This window comes from Gasterosteus aculeatus, chromosome 7, assembly GCF_964276395.1.
Source record: "Gasterosteus aculeatus chromosome 7, fGasAcu3.hap1.1, whole genome shotgun sequence".
Taxonomy (NCBI): domain Eukaryota; kingdom Metazoa; phylum Chordata; class Actinopteri; order Perciformes; family Gasterosteidae; genus Gasterosteus; species Gasterosteus aculeatus.
In genome coordinates this window covers 1,570,747-1,591,951 of record NC_135694.1, presented here as the reverse complement: position 1 = coordinate 1,591,951, position 21,205 = coordinate 1,570,747, and the positions used below count along the sequence as shown (strand labels likewise).

The window sequence follows — 21,205 nt, the reverse complement described above, 5'->3', positions numbered from 1 at the left end:
GGGGAAGAGTGGAGAGGAGAGGAAAGGAGAGAAGGAAGGGGAAGAGAGGAGAGGGGAGGGGAGAAGGAGGAGGAAGGGGAAGAGAGGAGAGGAAAGGAGAGACGGAGGAGGAAGGGGAAGAGAGGAGAGGAAAGGAGAGAAGGAGAAGGAAGGGGAAGAGTGGAGAGGAGAGGAAAGGAGAGAAGGAAGGGGAAGAGAGGAGAGGGGAGGGGAGAAGGAGGAGGAAGGGGAAGAGAGGAGAGGAAAGGAGAGAAGGAGAAGGAAGGGGAAGAGAGGAAAGGAGAGAAGGAGAAGGAAGGGGAAGAGAGGAGAGGAAAGGAGAGACGGAGGAGGAAGGGGAAGAGAGGAGAGGAAAGGAGAATGGGGGGAAGGCAAAAGAGAGGGGAGAAGATTAAAAGACAAAATAGGTTAAAGAAATGAAATAAAGGGAAAATAAGAGGAAAGGTGGAAGGAAATGGGAACGTGGGGAGGAACGGAATAGTGAGGTGACTTATTTTAAAGTCTTGAGTTTGGAGCAGGAAACCACAGAAACCTCCTGGCTCAGGCACATGGAACAACCCCCCCCCCCCCCCCCCCCCCCCAGGTTAACACTGAGCATTCAGACCAGCTCTCCACATGTTTACATCAGTCATGTTACACGCTAGCTTTGTGTTCAATCTATAGCAATTAAATCATTTTTATCGTGTTTTATTTAATGTTAAATGACATTATTTTTCATTTAATTGTATTTTATTGTCTCACATCAAGACCTCGGGCTTATTAAGGGGCTACAATAAATGATTATGTTGTAACATAATAATTTCTCAATGAATGCTGGGAGTTAAAAGTCACGGAGAGTAAGAAAGAGAAACGCGATGAAAGAAGACAACAGATGTCAGTGCCCCGCCCACGGCACTTGATTGACAGGTGATCTGCAGTGAATCTACACCAAAGATGTGCTCACCACCTTAAGCCCCAGTAAAACCATTAAAGTCCCACTTTAATCTGGGAAAACAAGTCCCTCATTACTGACGGCCACATCAAAGCCCTGCTACCCACAATGCTCAGCGAGAGGGGCGCAGCAGGCACGCAAACCCCCCCCCCCCAACGCCGCAAAGACACAGTCAGACCCGTAACCCTCAGACCTCCGTCCGTCCAACCGGTGATCATACACACGACACGCACAAACACACACACACTCTCATGTTGCTCACATCTTATTTTGGTCATTTTTAATTTGTCTTTCTTACTTAAATTTGTGTGAATTCTCGTTACAAAGTGTTTGGAATCCCACATCGGAAAAGTGTCTAGTTGGCTTCATTTTTCCTAAACAAAGCTTGTGTTGTTCCTCTCGTAGCGGCGCGGCGCTGCTCGCCGTCATGTGTTGCTTTTTCTGCATTTTCATGATTAAGAGTTAGCAGTGTAAAGTCAGCATGACCACCCCCGCCCCCCCCCCCGGCCCCCCGATAACAGGAACATACAGGAAGCCCCGGGTACTTTCCTTCAAGGCAAACATGACATCGCCATCTTGGGTCGGACAGTCCGTCAAGACATTATTTCACACTTCTATGGTTCAGTTGGTGGGACGTGTGCGGCAGTTCAAATATATACCACACACACACACACACACTCTGGCGGTGTGTTCCTGGTGGAGTATGGAAGCCATTAGCTCACAAGCGGCAACAACAGCAAAGGTTAAAGGTCAGCAGGCCGGTGACGAGCCGCGTTGATCCATCAATGTCGTGTGTGTGTGTGTGTGTGTTATCCTCATAATCACATGCGCACACACTTAAATCAGGGCGAAACATTAACCTTTAACGTGGACTGAACGAGACGCGAAGGAGGACTTTGCGCTTCACGTTCTGTCCGGTCAAAGCTTTTAAAATCAGTGTTTTTCTTCTTTTCTTTCTTTCAAGTTGTTTTATGAGTGTGACGGATCAGAGATCAGATTCATTCTAACGGACCATTGGGGGCGCTAGAGAGCAGTTCCTCCTTCATTCACTGATATCTAACGGACCACTGGGGGCGCTAGAGAGCAGTTCCTCCTTCATTCACTGATATCTAACGGACCACTGGGGGCGCTAGAGAGCAGTTCCTCCTTCATTCACTGATCTCTAACGGACCACTGGGGGCGCTAGAGAGCAGTTGCTCCTTCATTCACTGATCTCTAACGGACCACTGGGGGCGCTAGAGAGCAGTTGCTCCTTCATTCACTGATCTCTAACGGACCACTGGGGGCGCTAGAGAGAAGTTGCTCCTTCATTCACTGATCTCTAACGGACCACTGGGGGCGCTAGAGAGCAGTTGCTCCTTCATTCACTGATCTCTAACGGACCACTGGGGGCGCTAGAGAGCAGTTCCTCCTTCATTCACTGATATCTAACGGACCACTGGGGGCGCTAGAGAGCAGTTCCTCCTTCATTCACTGATCTCTAACAGACCACTGGGGGCGCTAGAGAGCAGCACAAAGAGACCCGCCTGTGACCTTCTGGACCACAGACTCTCCTCCACCCTCCACGCCATGATTCTGTGGTTCCTTGTGGGTCACGGCTGCGTCACAATAAACATCACGCAAACGTGGACGCACAGAAAAAAACCCCAAACCCCCCCAGTGACGGTCTCGCTCAGTCTGACATAAGAGTGTGGAAACTGCTTCAAATGGAAAATGTAGCCGAGAGGAGTTGCGATTAAAGGAGAAGTCCGCAGACGTCGTTTCGGAATCTCACTTAGTTACGTACGAAATGTCTCATTTGGTCCAAAAACAACACAAAAGAACCTGTTGACTTTGATAGAAAACCAAAAAGACAACAGTAAATCTGCATATTTGAGAGGCTGAAAACAGCATTGTGTGAAACATGAAACACAAAACTCAAATTCGTGACCATCCAACGAGGTGCCGATTAAACGTCTCTGTAATGAACGTCTCGTTTTAACTGGGTGTTTCATCCAGGTGTTTCCACATGTGTTAATGGGATGTCGTAGTTTAGTTTTCTAAGGCGCTGGAGAGAGAGAGAGTTTCCGTGTTCACGCTCACATTACGCCTGCTGGAAGCTTTCGTTCTGCTCCTCGCCGCCTCCTTCGAGCGCACAGCGCCGAAATCAAGCTCCAACTTTTATTTTGCAAATCAGCAGAACACAATCCTGACCGGGGCACGCGGGGGGTGTGTGTGTGTGTGTGTAGGGGGTCCTAAAAATACACTACATGCACATCAGGATGCATCGTGGGTGTAATCTGAGAGAAAAGGACAACACGGCGGTGTGTGTGTGTGTGTGTGTGTGCGTGTTCCCCCCACTGAGAGGGTAAAATGCGTCGGACAAAAACAATAACAACTGCAGCGGCCTCAGGTCAGGACACACACACACGCACACACACACACACACACACACACAATGCAACTAGGACACACGTCTCCCATGTACCTTGAATATCTTTTCCCACTTTCTCCATGACTCACACACACACACACACACACAGTCCTTTGATAACAGTGCAGTGTGTGTTTGATGGTTACTGTACTGATTCACCTACGCAAAGAGAGGCCGTTATTTTGGTGTGTGTGTGTTTGTGTGTGTGCGCCTGCAGACGTAGCCTAAAAGAAACAGCTAGCAGCTCTGCAGATCAGAGATAGACACATTCCAGCCACACCCTGACACACACACACACACACACACACACACACACACACACAGGCACAGGCACACGCTGTAGTTCAAGCCCGTTAGATAAGAAGACCAGATTCTTGCAAACAGAAAATGGATTTTCAGGAGTCAAAAACTTGGGGGGAATGCTGCAATATTCTAAAATGAAACAACACACAATTTTACACCGAATGCACAAAGTGAAGGAAATACGAAACTAAATGCTACACCGACGACAGCAATTCCTTGTCGTGCGAGGTCTTATAGACCAAACAATAGATAACTGAAGGAAATCTTTTAACAGGAACGTCTCAGAGAGCCTTCAGAAGATCCACAAGCTGCAACGCTCACACGTGAGGAGATGGAACCGGCCGCATCAATGCTCAATCTCCTCGTCCATAAGCTCAACGTGGTGGGGTGGAAACAGGAATTCTCCCTGTGTCTCATCAATATGCTCTATTGTGCTCCACTACGCTGCTGCAGGACAGATGTTTTGGGTTAGTAAGGACAAAGGAAAGCAAGTCGGGGCGCACACACACACACACACACAGTAGAGACAATAGCATCTCTATCTGATGGCATACTCACCGACCCCCTGCAGAGCAGATTGCTACTGGAGGCTACCTTTACTGGAATGTAGGCACACACACACGCAAACACACACACACACACACACACACACGGGTGTTTACCAACCCAGGACATTCAGTCGCCTACCTTTGACCACACGGCAAATCATTCTTTTCAGAAAAATCTGAGTATCGTCTCCATCTTTGTTGCCTCTATTTTTTGGGGGTGGGGGGGCGGGGGGGGAATCCCAGACCACGTTTCCAAACATCTGCTGGAATGCCCCGAAGAGAAGAGGAAGAAAAAGAAGAAGAAACAGCCCTTTCAGCCCCAAACACAGAACAGGAGACTCGTCCACAACATCCTTCCAGGAGCAGTTTGAGTTCAGTTTATGGAGGTTTTAAGTAAAAACTGCGTCACAGCGCGTAACAGTGTGTCACAGCGCGTAACAGTGTGTCACAGCGCGTAACAGTGGGTCACAGCGCGTTACAGCGCGTCACAGTGTGTCACAGCGCGTAACAGCGCGTCACAGTGTGTCACAGCGCGTAACAGCGCGTCACAGTGTGTAACAGTGGGTCACAGTGTGTCACAGCGCGTAACAGCGGGTCACAGTGTGTCACAGCGCGTAACAGCGCGTCACAGTGTGTCACAGCGCGTAACAGCGCGTCACAGTGTGTCACAGCGCGTAACAGCGGGTCACAGCGCGTCACAGCGCGTCACAGTGTGTCACAGTGTGTCACAGCGCGTCACAGTGTGTCACAGTGTGTCACAGCGCGTCACAGTGTGTCACAGCGCGTCACAGCGCGTCACAGCGCGTCACAGTGTGTCACAGCGCGTCACAGTGTGTCACAGCGCGTAACAGTGCGTCACAGTGTGTCACAGCGCGTAACAGTCAGTAACAGCGTGTCACAACAGTGGGTAACAGCGTGTCACAGCGCGTAACAGTCGGTAACAGCGTGTCACAACAGTCGGTAACAGCGTGTCACAGCGCGTAACAGTCGGTAACAGCGCGTCACAGCGCGTCACAGTGGGTAACAGCGTGTCACAGCGCGTAACAGCGTGTCACAGCGCGTAAGCCTACCCTATGGTTGAATGAACTTATTGTACGTCGCTTTGGATAAAAGCGTCAGCTAAATGAAATGTAATGTAAATGTAATGTAACAATCGGTACCAGCGTGTCACAGCATTTAACCGGCTGATAGGGACGACTCGTCGAGCAGATTAAACCTTTGATCCGATCAGTTGATCAAGTGGCTGCAGATAACAAGTATTCACGTTGGATGATTGTTTGTATGAACACATGAACACACACACACACACACACACACACACACACACAGAGTGGTACTTTGTTATGCTGCTGGAGGAATGTTGACCAAATGGCTTATATCCTTCTTCTGTCTCAGACTCCCTTCCCCCCTTCCAGCAGCCAATACAACCCCCCCCGCACACACGCACACACGCACACGCACACACACACACACACACACACACACACACACACACACACACACGGCAACTGGCATTTTCATGCACTCAACGTCTCATGCACATGTTTCACCACCAGCAGACTCACATTAACACTTCAACAGTAATCAGAAAGCGGGAATGAATCAGCTTCAGGATTTGATTCATTGTTCATGAAATCGAGGTACATGCAGGTACTCGTGTACACGCATACGAACACATTACTCGGGCTTGAGAACGCCACTCGAGCCAACTAGATGGAGCAGGTAAGGAGGCACCTCGCTCGCCTGTTAATGGATTTAGATAGCAGAGAAAGGACGGACGAGTGCGTGAAAGGTTCCTCGTCTCGCCCGTCGCCCTCTTGGTTTTTAACCAAAAGGGACGCGTTCTTTCTCTCCATGTTTCATGCCCGTATCGTCGTGGCTTTAAGGTTGCCGTGAAGAACGCTGTGGCAGCCTCGCTGGAGGCCTTCGGCCCGTCACTCGCCCCTCTCTGCCGTGAGAGAGTTACGACTGGGCCCTCCAGACACAGCGGACCTGCTGAAGGAAACTATCCAAACCTAAATCACATCATTCTCACACACACACACACACAACTCCACCACCTTGCGTTCCCGTCTTCCTCCTCTTTCCTTCAAGGTCTCGGCACTTAATCATTAGACACTTTTTTTTCCTCTGCCCCCCGTTCTTCCGTCCAGCCCAACCCGCTTCACCGCGCGTGCGCTTTAACTCTGCGCGTGCGCTTTAACTCTACGCTTTAACTCGGCGCGTGCGCTTTAACTCTGCGCGTGCGCTTTAACTCGGCGCGTGCGCTTTAACTCGGCGCGTGCGCTTTAACTCGGCGCGTGCGCTTCAACTCGCCGTGTGCGCTTTAACTCGGCGTGTGCGCTTTAACTGGCCACTCGACACAGAACAGCCATCAAGCGCAGACTTTTGGATTTTTATCTCCTTTAAGCCGTCCCAGTCACATTTTCCCAGGGGCCGATCTACTCAGAGTGTGTGTCTGTGTGTGTGTGTGTGTGTTTCCAGATGACTGAGCCAGGCTTTTCCATCCCCTGTGGTGTGGAGCTGTGGTGAATATAGAAGTAACTCCCGGGCCAACACTTACACCGCTGCTGCTGCTGCTCCACAGAGAAAGGAGAGCAGAGGTCGGCCATCAGTCGGCCTGAAAACACACACACACACACACACACACACACACACACCACCCCCAGCAGAACACACCAATAATTACTTGCAGTAAGACATCCTCCTCGTGTCCAGAAACGGAGAATAAAAACCGGGAGAAAAAATGTCCCCTCCCCCCCAAAGAACTGCTGAGGTCAGGTCAGACCATCTGAATGCACATTAATGAACATCTAACCTTGGGAAGCTCTGCACAAATTACACAAGAGCACGTCAACGTTGGGTCTCGTCAGAGAATCACAACCCCCCCCACAGAGGTGGGTTTGAGCCAGCTGTCAGCACTTTGGGGTAGAATGAAGTGACAGAAAGAGGAACAGAGCCTCGTCTTGCCCGGGATCCCCAAGGGAACCCCCCCCCCCGCGCGCGCGCTGACTCACGGGCCTTTTTACCCGTGACAGCTGACAAACAATCACATCTCCCCGGAACAAAACCTCCGTGCCCCCTGAATGGAGGAGGCACGAAAAGCAGTTTGCAGGCTTCTTCTTCGGGGTGAAAAGTTTACAAAGTGAGGGACGAGCAGGACGGAGCGACGGCGGACGCGCGACCACCTCCCCACGACACGAACCCCGCAGTCGCCCTTTGAGCGAAACCACGCATGAACCCGCGAACCCGCCCGGGGTGAGTGGGGTGCAGGCGGCGGCCCGGTCCCGGCTGACCCCCCTCCCCCCCACCCCTGGCCCCCGGGCCTCGTGGACCGTCATGGGGAACCTACCTTGGTGATGATGAGCGGCTCCCCGTGCTCGAGTCCTCCTTTCAGCGTGAAGCCCCAAGGCGCGCCCCCGCTCAACTGGACCTGAACGTGGTGGAAGGAGACGAGCTGCTCAACCGTCTCCATTCTCCCCCGGCGGGCCGCGGGGAGCGCGTGTTTTCCCTCGCGCGCTCTCCCTCTGGCTCGCGGTGATTAGCCCGGCTCGGTGGCTGCTAGCTAGCGGCGCCGGTAGCGGAGCCTCGGCTTCTCCATCGCCGCCCCGACAACAACGAATGGATGGAGCAGGCGGGGTGGAGGCACGGGGCGACGGGACGAAGGGGGCAGGGAGCGGAGAGGGGGGGGTGTCAAGCTAGCAGCCGTCGTGACCAATGAGCCGATGGCAACTTCCGGTCAACGTGTTCGACGCCGAGGAAAAGCAGACGTTAGCGTGTTTTAAAGGTGCAATCTCGCGTGTTACTTTAACACATGCCTCCATGGATTTGTGTGTGTCATGCTGAGGCTAACCACCTGCTCGTTTCCCGCATACATGTCAAACAAAACGCTTTTAGTGTGAAATCGAAAAGGGTATTTCCGGTAACGAACGCCAGCTTGAGAGCCAGTTAAAAACTTTGGGATAACTTTGGGACTCGAGGTAGGCGGCCCCGCCCACTCATTTCAACGGCGCCGGTTTGACGGACAGGGAGGTCCACCAATAGCGGACAGACCCTGGCAGCGCTCCTCCAATGAGAGGCGAGGAAGGGGGAGGGGGCGGCGGCGAAACACCTCCTGTATCGTAGTAACACCAGGCGAGCTCGGGACGGCAACTACACCCGACTCGCCACAGGAGCGAGCGGCTGTAACACGACACCCGCCACTTTACCACCGGCCCTTTGCGAGAACTATCATCAGTCCCTCTGTGGACAATGCGCCGAATTTATACACGAAAAGAGAGATACTTTTAGTGCTCGTCATTACTATATCGAAGGTTTATTGTACAAACACCACGACTAAAAAACTCCTTCCCTGCGACAACATTGAGGTGTAAACATATGTATTAATAACTATAATTTAATAAAATTACGCTTTATGTTTAATCGCTATTTACTTAATTTCATACAACTCCATTTCATTTCAGAAGGCAAAATAATTTTTAATAATAATTTCACTATATTTATACAAAACTTTGCTGGTTAAGATCTATATCACCAACTTGACCGTTTAGAACTGTAAATAATTGGTAAAACACAACAAACGCACGATACAGACGTTCATTGAGCTGAGAATAAATGTGTTAAAATGTACTTTTGAGTCGCTCTCTGCCAAACTGAATTCTCTCTCTTCTTTTGGTTGCGTGAAAGTGATAAGGATCTTCATTCCTCCACACTGAAGCCCTGCAGTATGAGCAGTTCATACCAGCCTCCCGTGCTGCAGACCAGCAACATCCATCACATCCACCACCACGTCAATAAAAAACAACATCCTCATCAGGCTTTGTTATCCTTCTCTAATCTTACGTGACTGATCGTATTTAGCTGACAAAAATGTGTGATTAAACTTCCTCAGGTGGCCAATAAAGCTGATTTATATGTAAATAATGCTACAATACAAATTTGTTTAAACAGTTTGCTTTTTTTGGGGGGGGGGGGGGTGTTGTGTGTCTATGTAATTAAACTTCTCTCTGTCTCAGAGGCCCTCGGTGCCCCCGTCGTCTTTGACTTTTCCCACACTCTCCCTGCAGACTGAAATGATCGGGGTTGCAGATAACCACAGTTGTGGAATGTCGCCACGCAAACGTGTGCGCGTGTCTGTGGGACGAGTGGCCGTCTTTATGCATGTGTGTTTGTGTAAAGGGAGTCAAAGACGTGGACGAGAATGCATTGCTTTCACCGTATGAAGATTGCAGTATAAAATATGAGAGACGTTAAGTTTTACATTGCTGTAAAAATACAATAAACATAGTAAACATCCTGAATTCAGTATTGAGTATAAAATGCAGTTTTTATAACCAACAAATGTATTTGCAGACTGTCAGTGGATACTTTCTGTTGCATTAATACCTTTAACCGCATCACGTCGTACAAACACATTACACATTTTGATTTGTTGAGAATAAAAAGTGTTGAATACATTTCAGAGGATTAAACGTACTCACAGTATTTCATGAGTGGACTCTTTATTCATCAAAGTCACTTCTTTCTACCACCTGATGGCATCAAAGACAATTATTTTCCCCTTTCAAAGTAAAACCTTTTCTTCAGTCAACCGCAAGAATATTTCTTTCTTCGATTGTTTTTTTTCGCCTGATTTTTGTCTATTTTTCCTCCTTAACAAAGGAGCTGAACCTGATTATAGGTTATTTATTATTGGCATCTTGATTCAAGTTCTAAATCGAAACATTTTCCTTGCTTTTTAAAATACAAAAAAACATGTTAAAACATAACACTATATCATTTCAAGATAGATTTATAGATTTTAAGAAAATAGGCGTGAAAGTGAAAACAAATTGTGCGCAATGGAAAAAAAAAACCGCCAGGAGACTGTGACGCAACTTCACGCGCCGGTCACGTGGCCTCCTCGCGTTAATTGTCGCGCGTCGCGCACGCGCGAGGGGTTAATTAGAGGTCACCGCCCGTTTCCGGAAGTTGACAGTCCAAAAAGTGAGCGCGACCAGGTGAGCCCGTATCTCCCGCCCTACGGCCGCGCGGAGGATGGTTACCAACTACAGCCTCGTGCGTGGAGCTCGCTAGCACGAGAGGTTGTTGTTGTTGTGGTTGATGTTTTATGTTTATTATTATATATTTATGTTATATATATATATATATTATATATGTATATGAGAAACATGAAGGCGACCCGCGCCGCGCACGGCTTACTGCGCGCCTGCGTCCTGTCCTGGCTCGCCTACCTGTTGTCCTCCACCTGCGCCACCTGCGGAGCGGCGGCCTCCGACCACCACCGCCACCAGCAGCACCGCCACCAGCGCCACCACCACCGGCCGCTGACGGAGGAGCAGAAGGCGGACCAGAACCTGCAGTTCATGTTGAGTCTGTACCGCAGCGCCGCGGAGCCGGACGGCCGGCCCAAGCAGCACCGGAAGTTCGGCTCCAACACGGTGCGCCTGCTGAGGCCGTCCGCCGCCTCGGTGCGCCACCTGCCGGCCTCCCCAGGTGAGACTCCGCGGGTCGGAACCGGCGGATCCTCCGCTGCGTTAATCGATACCGGCAGGGCGACACGTTCTGCGTGTACTCGAAGGTCAAACATGTATATTTTGAGAATTGTCGGCAATTGTTTCTATTAAATTAGAGCTAAAACCGTATTGGTCCCAGCGACAATCATTAATCCATAAATAATCATTCTATGTTTCTGGCTTATGACACATTGAACTGTGTTCTCTGGGAGGCTCTGAAAAATATTGAACATTTCAATTTGTTATTTTTAGCTGCAACATTCAAGTGTGTGTAACACATCCAGCTCAATAATCACAATTCTATATATATTATAAATAAATGAATTATTTTTTCTTCTGAATAAATGATTTTTACTACTTAGTATCTCTACCCTGCTATTGCTACTTTAAAATGAGAAATTGCTGCCAGTCTAATCAATAATGGACAGAGATACAGGATTTAACATACATATTTATGTCTATCGGCATTATTACAATGAAGCACCGTTTAATCTATTTAGCTTTTTATTTACATGATGATGACTTTTAATGAGATGAAAGAGGAAGAATGTTTCAGAATTAAGATTGTCTTCATATTTAAACGATCAGATCTGCAGGATTTAAAATGCTCCAAGAACCCTCTGGGTCCGACGCTCCCATGATGCAACCTGATGGTTCCGCGGTGAGTCAGAAGGCCCAAAGCGTCCTTAACTGTGGCTCTGTCCTCTCCCTCAGACCACCGCTACAGCTTCACCGTGCAGTACAACCTGGACACGGTTCCCTCTGAGCAGCTGATCAGAGCCTCCTTCATCCACCTCCGCTCTGCACCGTCGTCCTCCTCCGCCCGGCCCCTCCGCCCCCCCCGCTGCAGGGCTCAGATCCCCTCACTGGGCAAAGCCAGCCTGGTCACCCTCGAGCCCCACGAGCGGTGGACCGAGACGGACATCACCGCCCACGTCCGGCGGGGGGGGAGCCGGGGCCCGGGGGGCCACTTGACCCTCACGGCCCAGTACTGGTGCACGGAGCCCCCGCGCGCCGGAGGGGGCGGCGGCCTCTTGGGGTGGCGGTTTCCCCTCCACGGGAGGGAGCCCCACCTCGAGGTCCCGTCGCTTCTTTTATACGTGGAGGAGGAGCGGGAGGGGAAGGACTGGATGGGCGACCTGCTGGGGGTCCAAGGGGAGAACGTCACGCGGCGACTCGGGCAGTGGCATCCTTCCCCGCCGCCGCCACCCCCCCTCCACCGCCGCCGCCGCTCCAAAGACCCCTCCCCAACGGACCCCAAGGACGCGTCGCTGGACGTGCTGCGAAACGCCCCCACCTACTCCTCCTCTTTCTCCACCTCCACCTCCGCCTCCATCATCTCCGACATCCACGGCGCCAACCGGCGGGCGGCCGCGCCCAAGAACCGCTGCAAGCTGCACTCCTTCCGCCTGTCCTTCGACGAGCTGGGCTGGGGCCAGTACTTCATCGCGCCGCTGGTGTACAACCCGCGCTTCTGCCAGGGCAACTGCCCCCGGGTGCTGACCTACGGCTTCCACTCGCCCAACCACGCCATCATCCAGACGGTCATCAGCGACCTGGGCGTGGGCGACGTCCCGCCGCCGTCCTGCGTGCCGTACAAGTACATGCCCATGAGCGTGCTGGTGGTGCACAAGAAGAAGGTGGAGTACCGGGAGCTGGAGGACATGGTCGCCGAGTCGTGCACCTGCCGCTGACTCGGCGGCGGCGGGGGGGGCGGCGAGGGGGTTTAAGCACTTTACCGTTGAAGCACTTTAAAAAGAAACGGGCAGCTGAAGCTCTGATTGAGAAGCCGAGTGTGGGAGCGTTTTAAAGCCTCCAGGCCAATAAAATAAAACCACATCGACTCAATGAAATGGACTTAAACGTCAGGTAGCTTTTTAAAAAAATAAGAAAAAAAAAAGGCGTGGAGGCGCTGGCTTGTTTGGGTATGAAGCGTTGAATCATCGCCGGCGGTCGAACCTCAAACCGCAGCCGTCTAACTCGTGCGTTCCTTCTCGTGCTCGTCTGTGTGCCGTTTGTTCTTTTTGTCCTTTTAAAGAGAGAAAAAAAAAAACTTGATTGGTGTTTCGTATCAGAGCTGACATTCCCAAGAAGAACCCCCCCCCCCCCCCCCAAAAAAACAACAACTAATGTATTGAAGAACAACAGCGTGCGGTTTGATGGCACGGCGACGTATTAGCGGCTGCTAAAATATAAAGAAGTCAGCGTTTTAATGGATGAGGGCTCGACCGCGTTAGACGGGACCTCGAAGGCTTTCGTGTCGTCACAATTGATTTTGCTGTTTACAATCAACTTTTGTATGTATTTATAATGGGAGGGGGCTCCAAAAAAACCGTAATGTGCTGCTACCGGGCTGTCTTAGAAAATAATAAAACCCTGAATGAAGGATTAAGAGAAAAGATCACGTGAAAGAAGAAAAAAAGTTTTGTAGTCGGAAGGAATGCAATTTTTATTACGCGTGAAAATGGATAATACAATAAAATGCATGTTTTCTAAAAGCCTAATTTATTGTCCTTTTTTTTTTTTTTTTTTTTAGAATGTTGTTGGTGGTTGTCCAGAAATATTCACGTGTCTGAAGTCCAGACGTGAACTTTTTAGGGTTTAAGATGCTGCTGAGGAAGATCAGGCGATGTGATCAAAAACTCCAGAACAGAAACTTTTATAGAGGTTTAAAGTTCTAGTTTTTGGGAAGTATGGCTAAATCAGGAATCAGGAATCAGGAAACATTTATTAGCCAAAATATGTCAAACATACAAGGAATTTGTCTTGGCGATTAGTGCGCGAGAGTAGACAGACAAGACAACAGTGCACAAGTAATAAAATAAAGTGGAATGCTAATGCAATGGGTTAGTAGAATAAGGCTATGGGTTAGTATAAAACAGAATAAAGTTAAAAAAATTATAAATATTAAAAAGTAAAAAAGAAAAATATTAAGCATAAAGTGCACCAACAAACAAGTAACAGACAAGAGACAAAGTGACAAAGTGATGAATTGCAGTTAAAGTGGCAGAAAAAAACATTAAAGGGGGAAAAAAAACATTAAATATGCTTTGCATATTACAAAGTCCCGTAGTGTCCATCATGAAAAGAGTTTACTCTGTAAAAGGAAAACGTTTTCCTCTACTGAAATGAGGAGGTGAGGCTGCCTCCTGAATTCATCGCTTGTGACTGAGAAATTAAACCAGGAAAATCATTTTCATTCCTTTATGAATCCTGCTGCAGTGATTCAAACCGCTGCGTCACAGCGTCGAGTCCAACAGACGGCGCCCTTCACCAAAGAGCCGCGACTCCCACGCGAAGACAGGAGAACCTCAACGTGGACCCGCCGCGTTCCTGTGACCTTCCGTGACCTTCTGTCTGTCTCCTTGACCCCCGCTATCAGGAGACGGAGAAGGCAGAAAACAGACGGGTTTCCACCAGAAAGGAAATGTAACGTGTGTGTATATATATAATATATATATTATATTATTATTATATATATGTGTATAAAATTATACACATATAATAGGTCAATAGGTGGGTGAGGGTCCTTTTCCACACACACGTTTTTGCTTGCAATTTGCATCCTCCCCACTAGAGGCGCCTTCCTCTGACACGGCGTCCCTTTAAGGGCCAACGAGGCTAAAGGTCACTGCTGGGGTCAATATCCCTCTGCTATATATATATATATATATATATATATAAATAAATATGCAAAAGTGTGAATCATTAACTTGCAGATGAACTTTGCTGTGCGTTCAGAGACACTATTTACAGAGAAGACACGAACGCCAACATGCTTCTTTACAGACTACAGCAATAAACATTTATTGCCTTTAATGGGCTTTCCCACTCCCCTGGGGTGCGTTGTGACCTTGATGTCTGATATCAAATATTTGCACTTAAGGAACAGCAGCATGTTTTACTTGGCACCCGGATAAAAACAAGCCTGGCTTTGCAGTAAAAGCGTTTTATATGAGGAGATTCACAGACGTGCTTAATTCCTCCTGTCGTTCACGGTAACACTTTGTTTCCAGCATGCCTGGAAATGCTGCCCCCCCCCCCTCTCTCAAGGGACCCTCGGATGAGTCACACTCGCGTCCTCCGACAGATGTGCAATGTCCCCGAAATAAAGGCCCGCGACTGCTTCCCGTGAAGCGCGTCAGTGGGGACAGAAAAGTGAGAAGAGATTCCTTCTGAGCCACAATCCTTTTATTAGAGTATCAGGAATCAGGAAACATTTATTGGCAAAATATGTCAAACATACAAGGAGTTTGTCTTGGCGGTTGGTGCGTGACAGTCGACAGTGTAACAATAGACAAGGCAGCAGTGCATGAAAGTGATGAAATAAAATAAAATGCTAATGCTATGGGTTAGTATAAAATAAGAGAAAGTTAAAGTTAAAAACATTAAAAATATTAAAAAATAAAGTGCACTAGCAAACAAGTGACGACAAAGTTCGACACGAAGAGGCTGAAGGTTTGAGGTGCTGCACCAGTTCACCTTATTACTGCTTAATCTCTAATCAAATGGATTCTTTTGGCGAATGAGATGAGTTATCTGACACAAGAGCGACTTTAAATACATCTCGTCGATCATAGAACGCGTGAAGCTCTGTGTTGCTGCTGATTTCAAAGAGAGTAATACGAGATAAGCTCGGCCGGGGATGAACTGTCACCGCAGTCACTATCTTTCTGGCTTCGACTCAAGGCCTGTCCTTAATTACAGGGCATTCTGGGTAACCTATTTCCGTGTAGCTCATCCTGCGGATGAGGTCATGTCTGACCTGCCAACTTCTCTGGATCCATCTCCCCTTTCACGGAGGCCTCGCCGAACCGGGTGCACGGCCAAGGGGACCCAAAGTGTGAGGGGCCCCGCGGGCGATACACAACTCAGAGGAACACAAGCACCAAGCCAAAGAGACACAACAAAAGACCACAGCTACAAACAACAACCACAACAAAGATACACGTAATTACAAAGGGACACAAAATGACTTCAAACATTCGTCTCTCTCCCGGAGGCCCGTCGTGTCACCGGGATTCCTAAAGGGCGGTTACTGCTCCGTAAGGGCTAAAGGTCAGATGTCACAGGCACCACACGAGGGGACCTCTGTCTGCCGAGGAGCCCTTTAGCAGCGGGATCAAACACAACGCAGGCGCAGCTTCAACTATCGCAGCATTTACAACCACAGAACATGTGGAACAGCTGCTTACGTAAACCACACCCGTGCGTTGCATAAGCGGGCCTGCTGGAGGGATGGCGTCAGGTCAAAGGTCGATGAGGCCTTATCGCGCCGATTGAGTTCATTCGCACACTGTGGCACTGACACACACGTGCAGGGACCTCTTTGCCTCTTTGGACCCTTTTTTTTTAGCCCGACGTTGCCCTTCGGTGAAGATCACGTGTGAACGTTCAAACGTTCCTCACATCATCTGCACATGTGTGAACGGAAGAGGGAACGTGCATAGCTTGGGAATGTGATAGACGTGGCCTCATTTTGGGGAATTTGTTGTTTTTTTTTGGTTGTTTTCTGTTCAATGTCACACACGGGCCAGACAAGATAACGGGTGAGATAGAGAGAGCGAGGGAAAGCGCTTGGACTGTGACTCTTCCTCCCGCCCTCTTTGCTTCCTCTCCTCCTGTGGGACCCGAGGCCAGTCGGTATAAAGGAGAGCCCGGCCTCCCCCCTCCGCCGGTGTCACAGCTCAGCCTCCCTCTCAAAGGAACTTTCCACCAACCCGGAGCCTCGCAGGAGCGTTCCACCCGACTCGACAGCGTACACCGCGGCCCGTGCAGAGCCGTGAGAGGATGCAGGGGAAAGGCTTCTTCGTCCCCAGCGGGACGGCCGCAGTGCTGTGCGTCGTGCTGCTGCTGATGGCTCAGCAGGTGAGTTCAGATGGAGCAGGTTCACGCATCCGCCCTGTGCGGTCAGAACAAACCAGCTCCAGAATGCGTCAGGTTGAACCGGGGCGGGAAGTATCAGGATGAAAGTTCTGGAAAGTTCTGGAGCCAAAGCTAATGACCAGATTTGTGCTAAAAATGACTCCGGTTTGCCTTTTTCTTGCGTCTGAATGTCGCTGCTTTCCTCTCTTGACAAACGCTGCCACGCGTCCGTGTGTTCGACAGCAGGCCCTTGCAGGTGCGTTGGCGCCTCGGCCCCGGCCCGGCGTGGCCCCGGGGGCGGAATGGAACGTGCCCGTGCCGAGGAGGGTGGCCCGGATGACCCCGCTGTGGAGGATCATGAACAGCAAGCCGCTGGGAGCTTACTGCCAGAACAACTACGAGTGCTCCACGGGCCTCTGCAGGTAAACACACGCAGGAGAAGAACCGCGGTTGAGTCCGTCGTTCACAGGCGGAGGTAGAACGTGATCTAATTCAGGTGCGCTTGATTTCGGCATGTGATTTGTTATGTCCAAATCCCAAATCCTCCTCTAAAAAAGTGGAAATCCTTTGATTCATCAACACGAGTTCTGCTAAAACTCATCGATAATCTTCCATCTTCTATGTGGCACAATGATTTCAACTCACGTTTCTGCAAACCGATATTTTGGTGCGTTAATTAATTTGTGCCAATGACGGCTCTTCTCCTGTTCCCTCTCCCCCCCTCCTCGTGGTCTCCTCAGGGCGGGACACTGCTCCACCATCCAGCGCTCCATCACCGGGCCGGTCAACTACTGACGTAGCGCCGTGTTTACAAGAGCGCCGCCATCCTCACGACAAGGTTCTCAGACGAGGGATTTCCTACTCGCTTTTTAAAAATATTTATATGTGCCAACACGTTGCTGATATATCACTTTATATGACTTTAAGCTGCAGGTAGTTACAGTCTACGAAGACTTGTTTGGACCAAATATCCCCTGAACTCAAAGCTCAGACTTTTAAATGAAATAAGTACTGTTTTTTTTTTTTTACATCAGAGGCTTTTCCCTCTCGGTTCCGTCCACAGATGATTACAATGTCTGCTGTTTCAAGGGATCGATAACAAGGTTTCATATCTGACTTTGATGTCACGACGCCTTAGAACCCATGTGTCACAGATTAGGATGGACGTCAAGGGGAAGACTTTTTCTGCCTTGAAGTCCCGGTTGGATCACGTGTGTGCGATAAATTAAACTCCCACTGTGTGGAATCCCTCAGCAGTGATAAGACCCTTTCTCCTGTCTTTTTATTTTATTAATTCAAGCATTCCTTACAAACTGTATGTTCAACCCTCTCAAAGTTATTCTTGGTAACATTATTTAGAATACATGTTATGAATATGAGCTGATTTGGTATAATGTGGTGATTCTCATATTTTATTTATTCTATCCTTTAAAAATGTACCCATTTACATCACTTCATGTAGCGTTGTTAAAAATCTTATTTTGTTTGTGACATTTCCGTTGTTTGTTTTAGAATAATCAATCACCTCTTAAATATCTACTCGCTCGGTCAACGTTAAATCAGTGAGCAACAACCAGTTTAACGAATATCTGCACAGCTTTGTTTGGAAGGAAAAGAATTAGGACGTCCATCTCCTGAAATCGATAAGCCACCGCGGATCTTCGCCTGCACAGCTTACTTCACGCGCGGCGCAAATGGTCGCTGAGAAATGTTGAGAAATGTTTGAGCAGGATTGCACTTTTGAAACCCAAATTATCTTTGTACTGTGTGCTGCCAACTGTATGTACTGTATTCCCTACGTGTGCAGGGCTGGAGGAAAAGTGGAATAAAAGCACGGGAGAAAAATGTGAATTTCATGCTTTGGTTCCTTATTTTGAAATCATTTATGTTAAAGAAATGACTGATCAAATATATATACTTTTTTAATTGTAGTTCCTCTGCAAACATGACTCATACAGGCACAAATACTGCACTTATTGGGTAATAATTAGAGCTGCGGATTAAAACGCACACACAACTCTACAGTGAGAAGAAGGAGACGGTGAGATGTGGCCGTGGTTAGCGACAGCTAGCTCGCTAACTCGCCTTACTGGACCACTGACGCGGTTGTGGACAACAGTTGCCGTTTTATTTAGTTAATTTTATTTCATTTTGTTATATCGGTTCTACTCTATTTCTAAAATCAATAGATATATAATGAAAGGCAGTGAAAGGAAAGCTAAAGCTGCTGCAGTCACGATGAACAGGATAAGCACCGGTAGTGTGGCGGCAAATCACTGGCAAAATTCGAGAGCGCAAATCGAGTCGCTGTGCGCGCGTAAATCAAACATCGGCGTCTCGCGAGATATTTGCTCGCTCGCGGAACGTGAACTTCCTCGCTCGCTCGGTTAATCTCTGCTCGGCGCTCGAAGGTGTTTTTTGCGCCCTCGCTGTTGTTCTTTTTGACAGTGAGGGGGCGGAGCCAGTCACCAGAGGGGCGGAGCCAGTCACCGTGGTCTCTCCAATCTGATTGGTTACAAACCCCGTCTTTGGTTTGGCTGGAGCGATGCGTTCACACAACTATAGAAGCCCGTTTCCGCACTAAAGAAAGGGGATAGAAAGTCGAAATTACGAGATAAAACGTTGTCAAAACGTAGTGGACCGTAGACCGTAGATGACAACCAGCTACAACCATAATTTACCATCATTGCCGGCACATTAAGACCGATGCGTCAGTCTGAATCTGTGAATATCTTTACCGAACTACGGAGGAGCCTGCGCATAAATTATGTCATTATTTAGATTTTCCAAAAATCGATCGGTATTGAAAGTTGGTAAGATATTCACAGATTCTGACTTCATTTTTACCCATACGGACCGGTCTGCGAGCCGGACGCATCGGTCTTGATGTGCCGGTAATTTGCACTGGGGCAAAGGTCAGCGGTGTTGGCCCCCGGTGTCATACCAGCAGCGCTCTGAAATATGTGTTTACTGCTCCTTGCTCAACGTCCCGACCCATCAAGCGCCGTGTGAGTCATCTGGCACCTCTGGCCCCGCACAGAGTGTTCGGTCTCAGTCGAGATGTCCTGGCCCCGCGCTTCACTGTGTGAAAGTCTACGTCTTCTGGCCAGATTGATCGGTTGGATCTGAAAAATCATCGCGGGGGTTCATTCCTCTCGCTGCTCAACCTCTCCTTCGCTTTCGTGTCTGCCGACCAGCCTGTGTTCACCGCGAGCTCCTGCAACGTGGTGATCAACATCGGCGTTAAAAACGAGAGGCTGGAATTTACTTTTAATTTGTTTGTATTGGACTTCCCCTCCGCTTCCTTGTAGGAAAGCTTAGCATCTACTCATATGACATGAAGGTGGCATTGAGACGGACGGTGGAGGGAGATTTTGTCGATATAAACGTCTTGCTGGGGCCAACGTACAGCTGGTCAGTGGCTTCACCGTCATGTATGAACAAGGACAGTGCAAAGTGTTGTTTGCCATCTGAACCATGTGTTTCACACTCTGTGTGATACGCAAGAGCCTCCTGAACTTTCCTCTAATAATATTTGAATCGAGCAATGTTTCAAAGCCGGATTGTGAGGACAGATGACCGAATGATCCGTCTGACTAACATTAACGTGGATGATCAAGCTTCAACAATTCAAAGTTGCTTCCAGAACATCTGATACATGGGTTTCATGTCTGAACAAGCGGGCATGACATCTACGTGACGTTACATTGCAGTCGTCTCGATAAAGAGTAAAACGGGCTCCTGCGCCATCCAAATAAAACAACTTCTGTTCATTGTTTGAGAATAAACAACATGGAGGCAGGTGTAATCCACGATGGCAACGCCGAAATGTCAAATTCAAGGGTTCAAAACGTTGATCCACAAGCGGGTTATTATATACAGTCCGAGTTTAAAACTAATTGGAGCACAATGTTAGATTGGACCGTGTGACATTTCCATATCGCTGTAACTTATTATTGAAACCATTGTCTCCCATGTCAAATAAAGTTGAGTAAGCACTAAGAAAAACCATCTTATCAGTCTTGTTTTAGATTATTGTCCTTGGTGACAGGAGGATTAAAAAAAGATTAAAAAATGTAAAACAACCCTTGAACAACCACAGTAATGAATACAGATGGATACGTGAATCAAATACTAACTTACTTACATTTAAAGTTGATCTGACCTTTAAAAAAGACATATCAACATAAACGTTAGCAAGCTTAGAATTAGCGTCCGCAGCAGCTAACGGTCAACATTCGTTAGCGGTTAGCATCCACATCCAGTTTTATATTCAGTAGATTAAAAAAAACTTTGGAGAACACAATTTTGTCGTGCTAAATTAATAATTTGTACTAAAAGTTTGTTAAAGTAAAAGTCTGGATTCAAGTTAATGTGACTTGAGTGCTAGCGGTACGAATAAATGCAAAAGTATCAACGTTAATTCCAACACACCAGGTTTCACGTAACAATGACATAATTCCCTGCACATCTAATGGTTGAACGTTTACTGTCACTGGTGACATTTTTTTAAGTTCCTGCTGACTGAAGCAAACGAGAGTTCCACAGGACTTTTTTCTGTGTGTTAAAAGTCAACATTTCCAGGCTTCTGTCGTGTGTTTGTTCTTTTCTCCACAGGGTCACAGGTATT

General features: G+C 48.4%; 4 protein-coding genes across 5 annotated transcripts in view; 3 read left to right on the top strand and 1 right to left on the bottom strand.

Moving 5' to 3' along the window:
• shroom4 (shroom family member 4) overlaps positions 1-8,176 on the bottom strand; it is a 31,172-nt gene extending 22,996 nt beyond the window's left edge. The window contains exon 1 of the mRNA XM_078106096.1: positions 7,548-8,176. Coding sequence (XP_077962222.1) covers positions 7,548-7,670 — 123 coding nt within the window. The 5' untranslated portion in view covers positions 7,671-8,176. The remainder of the gene's footprint in view (positions 1-7,547) is intronic.
• The window catches only part of rps4x (ribosomal protein S4 X-linked), a 125,209-nt gene that overhangs the window by 63,300 nt on the left and 40,704 nt on the right, over positions 1-21,205 (top strand). The gene's annotated exons all lie outside the window — the stretch shown is intronic.
• bmp15 (bone morphogenetic protein 15) lies at positions 10,143-13,214 on the top strand. The gene is made up of 2 exons (XM_040183249.2): positions 10,143-10,690; positions 11,425-13,214. Exons 1-2 carry the CDS (start codon positions 10,351-10,353, stop codon positions 12,402-12,404), a joined length of 1,320 nt encoding a protein of 439 aa, XP_040039183.2. The 5' UTR covers positions 10,143-10,350; the 3' UTR covers positions 12,405-13,214.
• On the top strand, positions 16,004-18,426 carry leap2 (liver-expressed antimicrobial peptide 2). 2 transcript variants are annotated; one of them, XM_040182927.2, is made up of 3 exons: positions 16,004-16,578; positions 16,819-16,997; positions 17,316-18,426. In XM_040182927.2, exons 1-3 carry the CDS (start codon positions 16,501-16,503, stop codon positions 17,368-17,370), a joined length of 312 nt encoding a protein of 103 aa, XP_040038861.1. In that variant the 5' UTR covers positions 16,004-16,500; the 3' UTR covers positions 17,371-18,426. The 2 variants fall into 2 exon arrangements, with proteins under 2 accessions (XP_040038861.1, XP_040038862.1); XM_040182928.2 differs by having other exon boundaries at positions 16,009-16,578; positions 16,822-16,997.

What these genes read in the sequence shown, in the direction of transcription:
- leap2 (XM_040182927.2), top strand. Translation starts at nt 16,501, where the DNA reads ATGCAGGGGAAAGGCTTCTTCGTCCCCAGCGGGACGGCCGCAGTGCTG. An exon ending in TGCTGCTGATGGCTCAGCAG is followed by an intron (nt 16,579 to 16,818) that starts GTGAGTTCAGAT and finishes TGTGTTCGACAG; the next exon opens with CAGGCCCTTGCAGGTGCGTT. An exon ending in TGCTCCACGGGCCTCTGCAG is followed by an intron (nt 16,998 to 17,315) that starts GTAAACACACGC and finishes TGGTCTCCTCAG; the next exon opens with GGCGGGACACTGCTCCACCA.
- bmp15 (XM_040183249.2), top strand. Translation starts at nt 10,351, where the DNA reads ATGTATATGAGAAACATGAAGGCGACCCGCGCCGCGCACGGCTTACTG. An exon ending in CCACCTGCCGGCCTCCCCAG is followed by an intron (nt 10,691 to 11,424) that starts GTGAGACTCCGC and finishes CCTCTCCCTCAG; the next exon opens with ACCACCGCTACAGCTTCACC.